A 13,030-nucleotide genomic window follows, 5' to 3' on the forward strand; every position below is an offset into this window, starting at 1 on the left:
TGGCAATGTGGGGGGAAGTTGCACTTTTATCTCAAGAGCCTTTGTTCTGGCCATAGGAAATGTCTAAGCAGATATACAATGCGTGCTCAATGGCCAGTCAGGCCCTTTTGGAAAAAACAAAGTCAGGCCGAATTAGGTTTACACCAAATGGCTTCCACATATATTCCAATATGTCCTATTACTTGTCATTTTTATTTGTCAGGTGGAAGGGGTTAGTGAGAGGAGGGGAGCCCCCACACCAATTCACAGACAGGCCTGGGGCTGTCTGCTGCTGCAGAATCAGACGAGGGGGTGGGGCCCTGGGCCAGGAAGGGGGAGGAGCAGCCGGAGGCCCCCCACTGCCCCAGGCTTGGTGCAGAGACGGGCTTGGGACTAGCAGAGGCCAGAGAGGGGCAGGTGGGGCAGAGGCACCAGCGCTGTCGCTGGAGTCGGCAGCTGGGTGTGGGGACTTGGTGCAGGTTGTAGTCCTCTCCGACCTCAGAAGCCGCGGTAAAATGAGGGGTGAGAGGAGCCCCAGCTAACGGCCCTTTGGGCCTTGATATGGGGATGGTGAGGATGGCGAGTTCCTTTCTGTGGCAGGACCACCGGCTGGAGTCCAGGATCCTGGGCCTGCAGCATCAACTGCAAGACTCAAAGCCAGCTGGGAGTGTGGGCTCAGCTCCGTCAGAGGCTGGTGGCTCCCTCAGAGGCTGGCGTCTCTCAGCTGCCTGGGCAGCAATCAGGAGGGAAGCACTGTACCCACCAGGCCCCCACCGCACATCCAGCTGCAACCAGAAGAACCAGCCCGGGGGGCCAAGGATGGCTCACCTGCAGGTTGATCTCGTTTATCTGAACAACAGTCCCAGGAAGCAGGGAGGGTCTGGGAAGAGGCTCCCCATTGTGCGGATGGGGACACTGAGGCTCCGAGGAGCAGTGACTCAGCCCTTGTCTGGAGCCTGGCATGTCAGGGGTGGAGCAGGAGCCAGAGGGAGACCTCTGTGCTGGGAAGAGGAGCCGAGAGCCCCACCCCCGGCCCCGCCCCCGGCTCTTAGGCAGGTTCACTCCTATGATGGGGTGAGTGAGGAGGGGTCAGAGTGTGGGGCTGGTCAGAAGCAGCCCCAGACTTTGCCCCTCTGCTCTGGGAGCAGCCCCTGCCCACAAAGGGAGTGGGTGGGCGGCTCAGGAGGCCATGATGGAGGAGCAGCCAGGTGGCAGCCTGCTGGGATTGGGAGTCCTCAGGGGATAGTCTTGGGCCCAGAGAGGGAAAGCCCCACCCTTTCCAGGAGGGCTCAGCCCAGGCCCTGGCAGGTGGGATCCACAGGGAGGAGTGACTAGGGGTGGGGGCCCATGGTCCCCCTCGGGATGGTGTGGGGAAATTTGGTGGCTTTGTCTAGGCACCCCAAGCTGACCCAGGCTGCTGGGGACGTGTGCCTGTGGCTGGACTGGGGCACCCAGCTGTAGGACTCTCCAGCAGTTTGTCCACACCCACCCGTCCAGCCCACAGCCTGTTTCACCCCCATCAGCGGACTGGTCTGCAACTGCCCTGGGCACTGCCTCGCCCACTCTCATATGACGGACACACACACCTGATTCCCAGGCCCGGGCCCTGGCCCAGCAGCAGCCAGCCCCTGTGACTCTTCCTCCACCACGCCCACACCCTGGAAGGGCGGCTTGGCAGGGCTTCCTGCAGGGAGATGACACGGCAGCAGCATGGTCCACGGCATTGCACTGCTCTGTGCCTGGGTCTGCACCTGGCCCTGGGGGAGGAGGGGACACAGGCCCTGGCCTGCAGGGACCCCGAGGAACCCCAGTGTAGGGGCAGTGAGCAGGACACAGCGGGGGGCTGGCGGCACTCCCTCAGCCCTTAGGCAGTGCGGGTCTCCTGTGCCACCCCAGGCCGTGGGGGGCTGAGGCGAACAGGGGGTAAGGAGGGGGGCAGTTCTGCCACCAGGCACAGGGCTGGGGCTGTAACCGAGCGTGACCCAGCCATGGGCTCCCCTGAGGGCTCCCTGGTTGTGCAGACCAGTATGAGGGGCTGTGACAGCCCCTACCCTCAGAAGAGGGGCATCAAACACTGGGGAGGGGAGAGGACCATCCAAGGCAGGCTTGGTGCTCACAGATTCACCCAGATCCTGGGAGCAGTCATGGGGCCAGAGCCTGGACAGGGGACATTCATTCACTCCCAGGGAGCCGGCCCCTCCCTGCAGGTCCCCTGCGCCCCATGGCGGCCTGACCACACGGTATTGGGATTACCGTGTCTCCCCTGCCAGACATTGTGCCCTGGGGGATTCTCTTTCTCTTTCTCTGCATCTGAGGGCCCAGCACAGCATGTGGCATGTAGTAGGTACTTTATAAATACCTGTGAGTAGATGCAATGGCAGCCGCCAGTCTGTGCCAGGTACTACATTTACTTTACTTCGAATCCTCTAACATGCCTGCGAAGCAGTGTTGACATTCCCATTTCCCAGAGAAGGAAACTGAGGCTCAGAGAAGAAGAACGACTTGCCCAAGTTCTGGCCCCCGCCTGCCCAGCTTCAGGCTGCTCTGTCCTGTCTCCTTCGGGCTCTTCTCTTTCTTCATCCTGCACGAAGCCCGTGGCTCCGGCTGCCACCAGGGGCGGGGGCCCTACAGCAGCCCCCTCTCTCCCCTCAGTCTCCCTGGGGCCTCCTTCCCCTGCCCTCCCTGCCCCAGCTGCCTTCTGCTTCCCAGCCTGGCTGGTCACCAGAATCCCCTGGGGGCTTGGAAACCATCCCCACAGTCAGGCTTGTGTGCGATGCTGATGCAGTGGGTTTGACAGCCCGGGAATCTGGATGGGGATTCTGCTGCTCGGTCAGGTTTGGGAACCACTGCAAGTTGAGACGTGGCATTGGCCAATACTATTTCCCAGCCAACTCAGGGGCAAGATGACCTCATACCTGAGACGGGGCGGGACAAAGGAGAGAGGAAAGAGGCTAGGTATGGGAAGGAACCCACCGCCTGGAGGAGGAGTGCCAGCTTGGTGGGAGGCTGCCCCCTGCTCCTTCTCTGCCAATTCAGATCTTCTGAGGCCCCGCTGGAGCCTCCCCTGGTTACTCCAGGCCCCTTCTGAAGAGGATCTGAGGGGCAGCCCCCTCCTTCACTGCTGAGGCTCAGAGTCTTACCCAGCTGCATCCTGCAGGCCAAGCCCCCCACATTTCCTGCCACGTGGTGCTGTATTCCCAGCCTTAGTTTTCCCTCCAGGGTCAAGTGATAAGTTCCAAGGTCAGAGACTCTGTCACCATCTCCCCAACTCCCCACACCCCGAGTGCTGGGCACACAGTGGGTGCTTGGTCTGCCATGTGGACTGAGTGGTTTGATGGCTTGGTTGGCAACTTCCCGCAGCTTCTCAGCCCAGGCAGACCCCTAGACCTCCAGGGCTGGGCCTGTGTGTAATCCCACCCATGATGCCTCCAGGAACGGGGGGAGGGGCAGTGATCCCAGTGGCGGGGGGTGCTGGGGACAGAGAAGGAGCTCCCAGAGATCACTGGGAGGGTCGGCGTGGAGCTCAGTTAGGGTGTTAGAGCCGGGTTGAGTCTCTGCTCCTCTGCTTCCATGCTGTTTAACCCGGGACAAATGTTTCACTCTCTCTGGTTGGGGCTTGGTGACCTTTGGAGACCTCAAAGGTCATTTCCAGTTCTGAGGGTGATGAGTCTGTGACTGGACCTGAACCCCAGGCCCATGCTGGTCTCTGGGATGGTGGGATTTTTGTCCAAGATTCCAGAGTCCCCTTTGCCCATTTTGGGGGTTGGGGGAAGGGAGTGCCGAGTTCTCTCTCCCAGGCCTGGCGCTGAAGGCGTCGCTGGGCATCAGTTCTGCTCATACCTCTGGGCCCTGTGCCTACAAGCTGACGGGATGCTGAGCAGCAGTAACAAAGCCCTGGTTATGCTGAGATGGAGAATTTCTTGCCCGAGGTTCCAGGTGGTATCGGCTGGCAGAGCTCAGGCTGATGCAAGCCCTGTCCTGGCTCCTCTCCCCTCCACAGAGGCCCCTCACAGCAAGGACAGGAACCAGGAATGTGGGTGAACCCCAGAGAACCCTGAGGAGGCCTCGTTTTTAGGTCCACATCCCCTAATCCTGCCTCCAGCCCTCAGGCCAAGGTCATGCCCACTGTGGGCGGAGCTTGTCCTGGGCACTGTGGGGAGGTAGATGAGAATGGACATACCTGGTCCATACTTGCCTGCAAGGCATCATGGGAGAGAGGAGATGGCCTGAGCTCTGGGTTCTAGTCCCGGCTTCATGGCTTAAAGCCGAGTGACTTTGGGTGAACCACCCCCTCTCTGTTTCTCCCTCTCCCCTCCCCCCTTCACAGGGTTAATTCAAGACAATGATATATTTTGGAGGCACTAGAGAGGGCAGTTCAGGATGGTGGAAAGGGCCCGGGCTGGGTGAGCCAACAGACAGGGGTTCAAAACCTCAGCTCCCCAGTGACTGTTGTCCAGGGAAGCCCACTTACTCTTCCAGCTCCCTCGCCTGTGAACTGGTGGCAGGAATAACGACCCTCACAGAGCCGTGTGGCATGAGCAGGGCACTCCTTGCAGTATCTGAGCGAGGCAGGTGACCAGAGAGCTGCCTTCTCCCTCTCCTGGACTGCATGAATGAAGCTGCCAAGCCCAGCCTGGAATTTGTGGACACGCGAGAGGAAACTGTTGGGGACTTGAGCACTGGATACGACTGTTTTCTGTGTGGGTAGCCCATGGCTGAGTCAGGGGTCACACACGGCCCTGGTGGCAGGACGGGTCTCCCTCCCACCACAGTTTACAGTGGGCGCCTGGGATGAGGTGTAGCAATGCGTTGGGGTGGGAGTGTCGGGGTGCGGAGGAGAGGGCAGGGTTGTGGTAGGGAGGTGCCAGAGCACAGAGGTGGGCGTGAGGAGGCAAGCGAGGGGCAGCTGGGCTGGAAAGGGAAGGTGGGGAGGCTGAAGGGCAGGGCTGGCAGGGTCCTTCATGCATGTTCTTTGTGGCTGGTGGTGTGTCCTCCCCTTTTACAGATGAGAAAACCGAGGCGCAGAGGGGCTAGAGGGCTGCCTATGCCATGTAGCTTATAAGTGGCAGAGCAGGGGTTCAAGCTGAGTCTGTCTGGCTCCACAGAGCGTACTGCGTCCATGGCACGCTCCACTTCTGGAGGTCCTGGGGCTCAAAGGCAGCCTCTGACATTGGGATTAAATCTCATAAGGGAAACAGAGTCATAGAAGTTTTAGAACTAGAAAGGATTCCAAGATCACCCAGTCCAGGCCACTTTACTGAGGGGAAACAGAGGCCCAGAGAGGTTGTGAGGGGCCTCAGTCACACAGTGAGCAAAGCAGAGTGAGGCCACAGAACCAACTCTCCTGTGCAGAGCCAGGCATTTACGATCCCCACAGCTGCATCCCGAGACAGCCCCGGGATGGCATCGCTGAGGCCATTTCAGCAAGGCTGTCACCGTGGGGCAGGGAGTCCTTCCATGGGCTGACTCACTGCCTGGGGATGCAGCCACCACGAAGCTGCCTGTGCCAAGGCCCCACTGGTCCCTGGGGCTCCAGGAACAGAGCTGGGTCCCCACCACCCAGCCTGAGTCACGACCGACTCCCGCTTGTGTGTTTTCTCTCGGCCCCACACCCCCAAAGCTGGGTGGGAACTCCGAGCAGCATGCAGCAAAGTGAGTCCACCCTGGGCTGAATAATCTGGAGTGGGGAGTTGGGCAGGACCTGGAATGATGAAATCCAAAGGGGAACCCGGAGTCAGCAGTTTGGAGGGCCCCGCCTTCCCCAGGTGCATATAAAGGCTCCTGGGGTTGGAGGCAGCCCCAGCATTCTCCCAGCCTCCTGGAGCACCTTTCTCTTCTCTCCGCCAACTCGCTCGCTCACTCGCCTCCCTCGGCACCATGACCTCCTGCAGCCGCCAGTTCACCTCCTCCAGCTCCATGAAGGGCTCCTGTGGCATCGGTGGTGGCTCCAGCCGCATGTCCTCTGTCCTGGCCGGAGGGTCCTACCGGGCCCCCAGCGCCTACGGGGGCGGCATGTCGGTCTCCTCCAGCCGCTACTCCTCCATGGGAGCCTGCGGACTGGGGGGCGGCTATGGCGGCGGCTTCAGCAGCAGCAGCTTTGGTGGAGCTCTGGGTGGCGGCTTCGGTGGAGGATATGGTGGTGGCCTTGGTGCTGGCTTTGGTGCTGGCTTTGGTGCTGGCTTTGGTGGTGGTGATGGTGGCCTCCTCTCTGGCAATGAGAAGATCACGATGCAGAACCTCAACGACCGCCTGGCCTCCTACCTGGACAAGGTGCGCGCCCTGGAGGAGGCCAACACCGACCTGGAGGTGAAGATCCGCGACTGGTACCAGAGGCAGCGGCCCACTGAGGCCAAGGACTACAGCCCCTACTTCAGGACCATTGAGGACCTGAGGAACAAGGTGGGTGGCCAGATGGGCTGCTCCGGTGGGTGGCACGTTGAGAGATGCCAGGGCATCAGTGGCCCTTAGAAAACTGCTTGCTAGCATCTCCACTTTACAAACAGGGAGACCAAGGCCTGCCTTGGGGGAGCAGCCAAGGTCCACTCAGAATTGGTGGCAGAGGGTCCCTCTTCGGCATCTACGTGTCTGAGCTGGGCCTGGAACCCTGAACCTCTAATTCCCTGCAAGTGTTCTTGCACTGCACCCTCAGCTCTCAGCCTTGGCCCAGGATGGGGTGATGGGAGATGTAGGGTGCCTCCCTACACACCCTGAGTTGGGTGGAGAAGGCACCCCGGGCTGGCTGGGGGAGCAGAGGACCTGACCTGACAGCCAGACAGCACTCAAGTTTGGGGAGGCTCCTTTCTCCCCTCTCTGCTCTCCTTCACCTCAGGGTCTTGGCTAACCAGGCCCCTTGTCCCTCACGCCCTCTGCAGATCATTGCGGCCACCATTGAGAATGCTCAGCCCATTCTGCAGATCGACAATGCCAGGCTGGCGGCGGATGACTTCAGGACCAAGTGAGCAGCCGCTGTGGTGGGCTGAGGGCAGAGAGAAGAGGCAGGGGGCGGGTAGTGGGGCTGTCCATCCGGGTGGACCAGTAGGTCTTGAGGCTCAGAAGCCTCACAGATGGAACCTGATGCCCTGACGTCTGTCCTGCCAGGTATGAGCACGAGCTGACCCTGCGCCAGAGCGTGGAGGCCGACATCAACGGCCTGCGCAGGGTGCTGGACGAGCTGACCCTGGCCAGGACGGACCTGGAGATGCAGATCGAGAGCCTGAAGGAGGAGCTGGCCTACATGAGGAAGAATCACGAAGAGGTGAGTTTGCTGCTGGCGTTGGGGGTGGGAGGCTGGTTCGGTGGGGTTGCAGATGTGCCTGGGGACAGGAAAGGGGTCAACTGAGCTGACCACCTCCCTGAATCCCTTTCTAGGAGATGCTTGCCCTGCGGGGTCAGACCGGTGGGGACGTCAGCGTGGAGATGGATGCTGCACCTGGTGTGGACCTGAGCCGCATCCTGAACGAGATGCGCGACCAGTATGAGCAGATGGCGGAGAAGAACCGCAGAGACGTCGAGGCCTGGTTCCTGAGCAAGGTGGGGCTCGGGCCGTCAGCCCTCCTGCAGGGCTTCCCAGCCAGGGGGCACCTCTGCATTCCTCACACCTTCTGCTCTTCTTTCCTATCCCAGACAGAGGAGCTGAACAAAGAAGTGGCCTCCAACAGTGAGCTGGTGCAGACCAGCCGCAGTGAGGTGACTGAGCTGCGGAGGGTGTTCCAGGGCCTGGAGATCGAGCTGCAGTCCCAGCTCAGCATGGTATGAGGACCTGGCCCAGCCCTAGCCCCCAAGTCATCAGTAATGGCCACCAGCCCCTCAATACTGCCACGATACAGTTCCATCACTCTTTTCCTAGGAGTGGGACAAATTATATAGATGGACAAATTAAGGCCCATAATGGTGGAGCAACTTTTCTCCATGTTGTCTGGCCCCTCAGTAGCCCAGCTGGGGTCAAAATCCATGCACCTCTCAGGAAACATACCCAGAGACTTGGAGGGACAGGAGTGACCACCACTGTTGACTCTTTTTTCTCTCTCTCCTGCTCACAGAAAGCATCCCTGGAGAACAGCCTGGAGGAGACCAAAGGCCGCTACTGCATGCAGCTGGCCCAGATCCAGGGGCTGATCAGCAGCGTGGAGGAGCAGCTGGCCCAGCTGCGCTGCGAGATGGAGCAGCAGAGTCAAGAGTACCAGATCCTGCTGGACGTGAAGACACGGCTGGAGCAGGAGATCGCCACCTACCGCCGCCTGCTGGAGGGAGAAGATGCCCAGTGAGTGCCCGGCCCCCAGTCCTGCCCCATAGACCTTTCAGCCCCCCACTGCTCCCAGCACATCTAACCTCTCTGCCTCTTCTCCCCTACAGCCTCTCCTCCCAGCACATGTCCAGCCAATCCTATTCTTCCCGCGATGGTAAGGCTCCTGAGGTTCCTGGGCACTCCAGAGCCCCCAGTCTCCCCTTCTCCATGTATGGGGTCTGCTTAGCTCTCAGAGCTCTTCTCACCGCCTCTCCTCTCTCCCACAGTTATCTCCTCTTCCTCGTCATCCTCCGGTCGCCAGACCCGGTCCATCCTCAAGGAGATGGACTCTTCCAGTTTCAGCCAGGGCCAGAACTCCAAGCACTGAGTTGCCTCTCCCAGAGCCTCCTGTCCACCTGCTGGCCTCCCCTCCTGAAGGCCTGGGTCGGGCCCTTGTTCTCCCAGCGCGGCTCCCAGCTGTCTCCCCTCCCCCTCCGCTGGTGGTGGGCTAATAAAGCTGACTTTCTGGTTGATGCAAACCTGTGTGGTCTCTATTCTTGAGCTGATTGGAGGGGAGTTGACAGTACCTCCCAGGAACCCTTTGGGGCCTCACACTTGAGGGATTCAGGAAATCAAGCTCAGAAGAGCTTGTAGGGTCTTCCTAGAAGACTTTCATGCCATCGTGGGAGTGGAAGGTGGGACACAGGACAGGAGGGAGCTCACACGTGTTGGCAGAGGCATTTTACAGAGGTTCTTTCCTTAGATTCTCTGGGCAACTCTGTGAGATGGATGTGGTCAGGCCCATTTTGCAATTGAGACAACCCCCAGAATTCAGAGAGGTCAAGTAACGTGCCCAAAGTCATACAGCTAGTAAGTGGCATGATAGAGGGTCACACCCAGGTCTCTAGCTACCCATATTTTAACCCAAAGGCTCCAAAGGTTGAGCTCTTAACTCTACCCCTTGGCTCCTCACATCTGAACACGATTTTTGTATTGGGTGGTGGAAGGGAGAGCCTTCTTCCTTTGGGCTCCTCTTTGGGTCACCCACGTGCTCCTCTCATTCCCACAACCACCGCCATGTTCAGAGCTGTCCTCTCTCCCTAGAAATGGGCACAGCCTCCCAAGAGCCCCTTGCCATCCATCTCTCCCACTCCCTTTTTTGCCTAAGGATCTTCCTAAAAAGAATCTGGTCAAGATCAAGATCAAAGCCATGATCAAGACTCCTCTGCTTAAGCACCTGAGATGTTTCCTTTCCCCTCTGACTCTTGGCCCCAGTCTCAACCCGCTTTGGTGCCTTCCTGCCCTTCCCTGCCCTGTTCCCCGAGTCAACCATCCCTGGCTATTGCAGCGTCCCACACCTTGCCATGGGTGCCTTCCATATTTTAAAATTTTAATTTAAAAAATCAAAGTTATGTATGTATAACATAATAATAAGACTTTTTATGAAAAAGAGCCATCCCTAGGCTGGCTCCCATTCCTCCATTCCCACCTTCCACTTTCAACTTTTAGCTGTTACTTTTGGTATTTTCTCCTTGTTTCTAAATCACAGGCTTATACTATTTCTTGATTGTTTCAGTTTTATTTTTAACCACTTGACTTCCTGCCATGAAGGATAGGGATTTAGCTCTCTTATACATCATAGCCCCTCCCCACTTCTTCCCACCCTCTCAAGATATTCATGAGACAAATGTTTAAGGCTGAAATAATTATGACTATTTAAGTGTTATTCACAGTTGAGTCACATTTTATACTATATTAAATATGCTTGGGATAAATATGTGTTTTTCAATTTGCTTGTTTTCTATGTACCTACCACTAATTTATTCCCTCATTCATTGCCAGAAGTATAAATCTCCTCTTTATACGTTAAACACTGTATATCATCCATCAATTTCATCTTCGTAGAGATGCCCCTCCTGGAGCCCTCTGTCCTCCTGTTCTGGTCAGTTCTGGGTGCTCTTCAGGCCTGCTGTCCTCCTGGAATCTCCCTTCGCCATCATCCTGGGCATCCCTTCTTTCTCTGTTGCAGCGCTTGTGTCCTGGATCCCATTCTTTCTTTCTTTTTCCCTCTTCTTTTTTCCCCTTCATTTAAGTGAAGCACATCCTCTAGTAGTTTCCTGAGAAAGGATTCATAGGGGTTAAGTTTTTTGAGACTTTCATGTCTGAAAATATCGTTAGTCTTCCCTCAGTCCTGAGTGACAGTTTGGCTGGGTATAGAACTCTAGGTTGGAAAGAATTTTCCCTCAGCATTTTGAAGGTATTGCTTTTCTGCATTCTGACTTTCAGTGTGGCCCCTGAGAAGTCTCATGCTATTTTGATCCTCTATCCTTTGCACTGTCCTATCCCCACCCCTTTCCCTGGAGCTTTTAGGTTCTTCTCTTTCTCTCTGGCCGGCTGAAATATCACACGTTCTGCTTTGACGTAGCTGTGTCTTCATCTGTTGGATTGAGCACTTAGCAGAATTTTTCAGGTGGGAACTCATGTTCTTCAGTTCTGGGAAATTTCCTTGGCTATTTATTTGATGATCTCCTCCCCTCTATTTTCTGTCTTTTTTGAATTCCTCTTTTGCCTATGTGTTTCATTCTATTTTCAAGTCTTTTTTTGACTTTCTGAGATTTGCCTAAAATTTGCCATCTAACCTTATTATTTTGAGTTTAAAAAAATCTGATATATTTTAAATATCTCATAGCTCTTTTTTTATAGTCTTTTGTTCTGTGTCAAGGGAATATCTTCTCTTATCTCTTTGAGCCTATTAATCATGGATGTAATAATTCTTCTGTTTCTGCCATCGTCTCAGTTTCCTCTTGGTTCCTTTTTTCCTATTTATTTTGTCTCCATCCTCCATGTCAGAGGTTTTCCTCAAATGTCTGGTGGTTCTTGGTAGTCTGCTAATATTTAAGGGTAATAATACTAAGAAACTGATTGGAACACATGCACGTGTGTGTGTGTGTGTGTTTGTGTGTGTGTGTGTACAGCAAGGGGGCTTTTTCCCTGGTGAGTCTCAATATAGAATATTCTGGTGGAGAATAAACTGTTTCATTGGGGAACCCCAAATGTCAGTATCTGTGGGCTTTTTCTTTTGGGCAGAGTTTTCCTCAAGGAGGATGCCTCTAATGTCCTTTCCGTAAAAGTGTAAAAAGCTGCCAGCTTTTGGGAAGTTACATGGAGAAGCGGGGCTGGGAGGGTCTCAGTCTCTGTTAATCTGACTTATTTCAATTTATTATCCCACCTTTGGCTGTGCTCGGTGTCTCAGGGTTCGGAGTCCCTCTGGGTAAACCCTCCAGAGTAAAGTTCCAGTTTCTCCTGGGGTAAGGGAGGGGTGGGTGATGTGAGAGGAGCTATGGAGGTCTCCCCTGCTTTACACAGTCTTGTAACCCATCCATCCTCCCGTTTCTAGCCCGCCTGCACCTCCCTCTCAGAGGTGCTTCGTGCCTCCCGTTCCAGAGATTTTCCAGGGTTCTGATGTATGAATCTGCTGGCTTCTCTGCTTCTCCCTGGGAAAGCACTGAGATTTCTTTTTGTCTGTTTTCCAGATTCCAAAATTTTATTACTGTCATCTCCTCTCCGGTTCTCTTTGTCCAATGTGGGCTTTATCACTTATAGTAATTTTAGTGGAGTTTAGGGGGAGAAGATAAACCACGTAACCTGCTAGTTTAACCAGAAGTCCCTGATCTATATGGCAAAGTATTTTTCATTCCTCCAGGCTGCTGAGGCTGACCCATCACTCTATAACGCATGACCACTGTTGGTGGTTTGGCATACATGTCTCCCTGTTTCTGGCCACTGATCCTGTCCTCCGGGCCATGGGGTGAGCTTGTATTCAGACTGACCCTAAATCCCAATGCCCCAAGGTAACCACCAGTAACATTTTGGTGACTTCCTTTCATATATTTAAGCATATATATTACAAATTATATATACATAAAATATAGCTACAATCACACTGAATGTCTATACCGTTTTATATTAATTTCATAAGAGAAACACTTCCCTGGGTTATTAAAAGTGTTATACATTTTTAATGCTGTTTCCACTGGTTTTTTGGGTTGCCATTTGAAATAATGCAGCAATGAACATCTTTCACCATAAAGCTTTTACAAATATTTTGCATTATTTCCTTAGGCCAGATTTCCAGAAGTATAATTACTAGGTGAGAAAATAACAAATGGTTTAAGGCTCTTGATTTGGATTGCCAAATTGATTTAAAGAGAAGTTGTACCAATTAGCATAGTTTGCTAGCAGGGAATGGGAGTGCCTATTTCAAAACGTGCTCACCGACTTTGAGTATCATCTTTTAAAATCTCTTTTATAAATTGATTCACCTGTCACTTTTAAAGTGAAGGTGTGGAAGGACCTTTACACAGAGATGGAGTCCTGGCCTTGGTGACGAAAGCTCTGAGCGGGAGCATATGCTCCTGAGCTGTTCAGTGAGAGATGTCCCCGGGCGTGGGGAGTGATTTTAGCAAAGCTGTCTGTGCCACTGTCTTCAGAGGGCCTAACGCCCCTCAGTGGACCCTCTGGAAGCTCCCTGAGAAAGGCCTCCATTTGACAGATGGGGAAACTGAGGTCCCAACTAATTAAGGAAAAAACAAAAACTTTCTTGATGAGGATTATTTTAGGCTGATTACTTTTAAAACTGCAGATGAGAAGGGGGCTGGTTACTTTTAATAAAAGCAACTCTGAGGAGCAGAGTTTGCTTGTCCTTTGTTGGGAAGCATTTACATTTGTAAGGGAAATCTCCATCTGTAAAGATGCCTCCCTCTCTGTGCCAGGAAGAAGGGGGATGACCTTATCTCTAGAAACTCTTAATCAATGCCAAAGGCAAGA

General features: G+C 54.7%; 1 protein-coding gene across 1 annotated transcript; it reads left to right on the plus strand.

The window, feature by feature from the left end:
• Positions 1-3,099: 3,099 nt before the first annotated feature.
• On the plus strand, positions 3,100-8,742 carry LOC103565054 (keratin, type I cytoskeletal 16). The gene is made up of 8 exons (XM_008541004.2): positions 3,100-6,378; positions 6,852-6,934; positions 7,078-7,234; positions 7,348-7,509; positions 7,603-7,728; positions 8,019-8,239; positions 8,332-8,378; positions 8,491-8,742. The coding sequence occupies exons 1-8, from the start codon at positions 5,857-5,859 to the stop codon at positions 8,589-8,591; spliced, it is 1,419 nt and encodes a 472-aa protein (XP_008539226.2). The 5' UTR covers positions 3,100-5,856; the 3' UTR covers positions 8,592-8,742.
• The last annotated feature ends 4,288 nt before the right edge of the window (positions 8,743-13,030 follow it).

Source organism: Equus przewalskii, chromosome 10, assembly GCF_037783145.1.
Source record: "Equus przewalskii isolate Varuska chromosome 10, EquPr2, whole genome shotgun sequence".
NCBI classification, from domain to species: domain Eukaryota; kingdom Metazoa; phylum Chordata; class Mammalia; order Perissodactyla; family Equidae; genus Equus; species Equus przewalskii.

Coding starts and splice junctions, on each gene's coding strand:
- LOC103565054 (XM_008541004.2), top strand. CDS start 5,857: ATGACCTCCTGCAGCCGCCAGTTCACCTCCTCCAGCTCCATGAAGGGC. Junction 7,235..7,347: donor TGAGGAAGAATCACGAAGAG/GTGAGTTTGCTG, acceptor ATCCCTTTCTAG/GAGATGCTTGCCCTGCGGGG. Junction 7,510..7,602: donor AGGCCTGGTTCCTGAGCAAG/GTGGGGCTCGGG, acceptor TTCCTATCCCAG/ACAGAGGAGCTGAACAAAGA.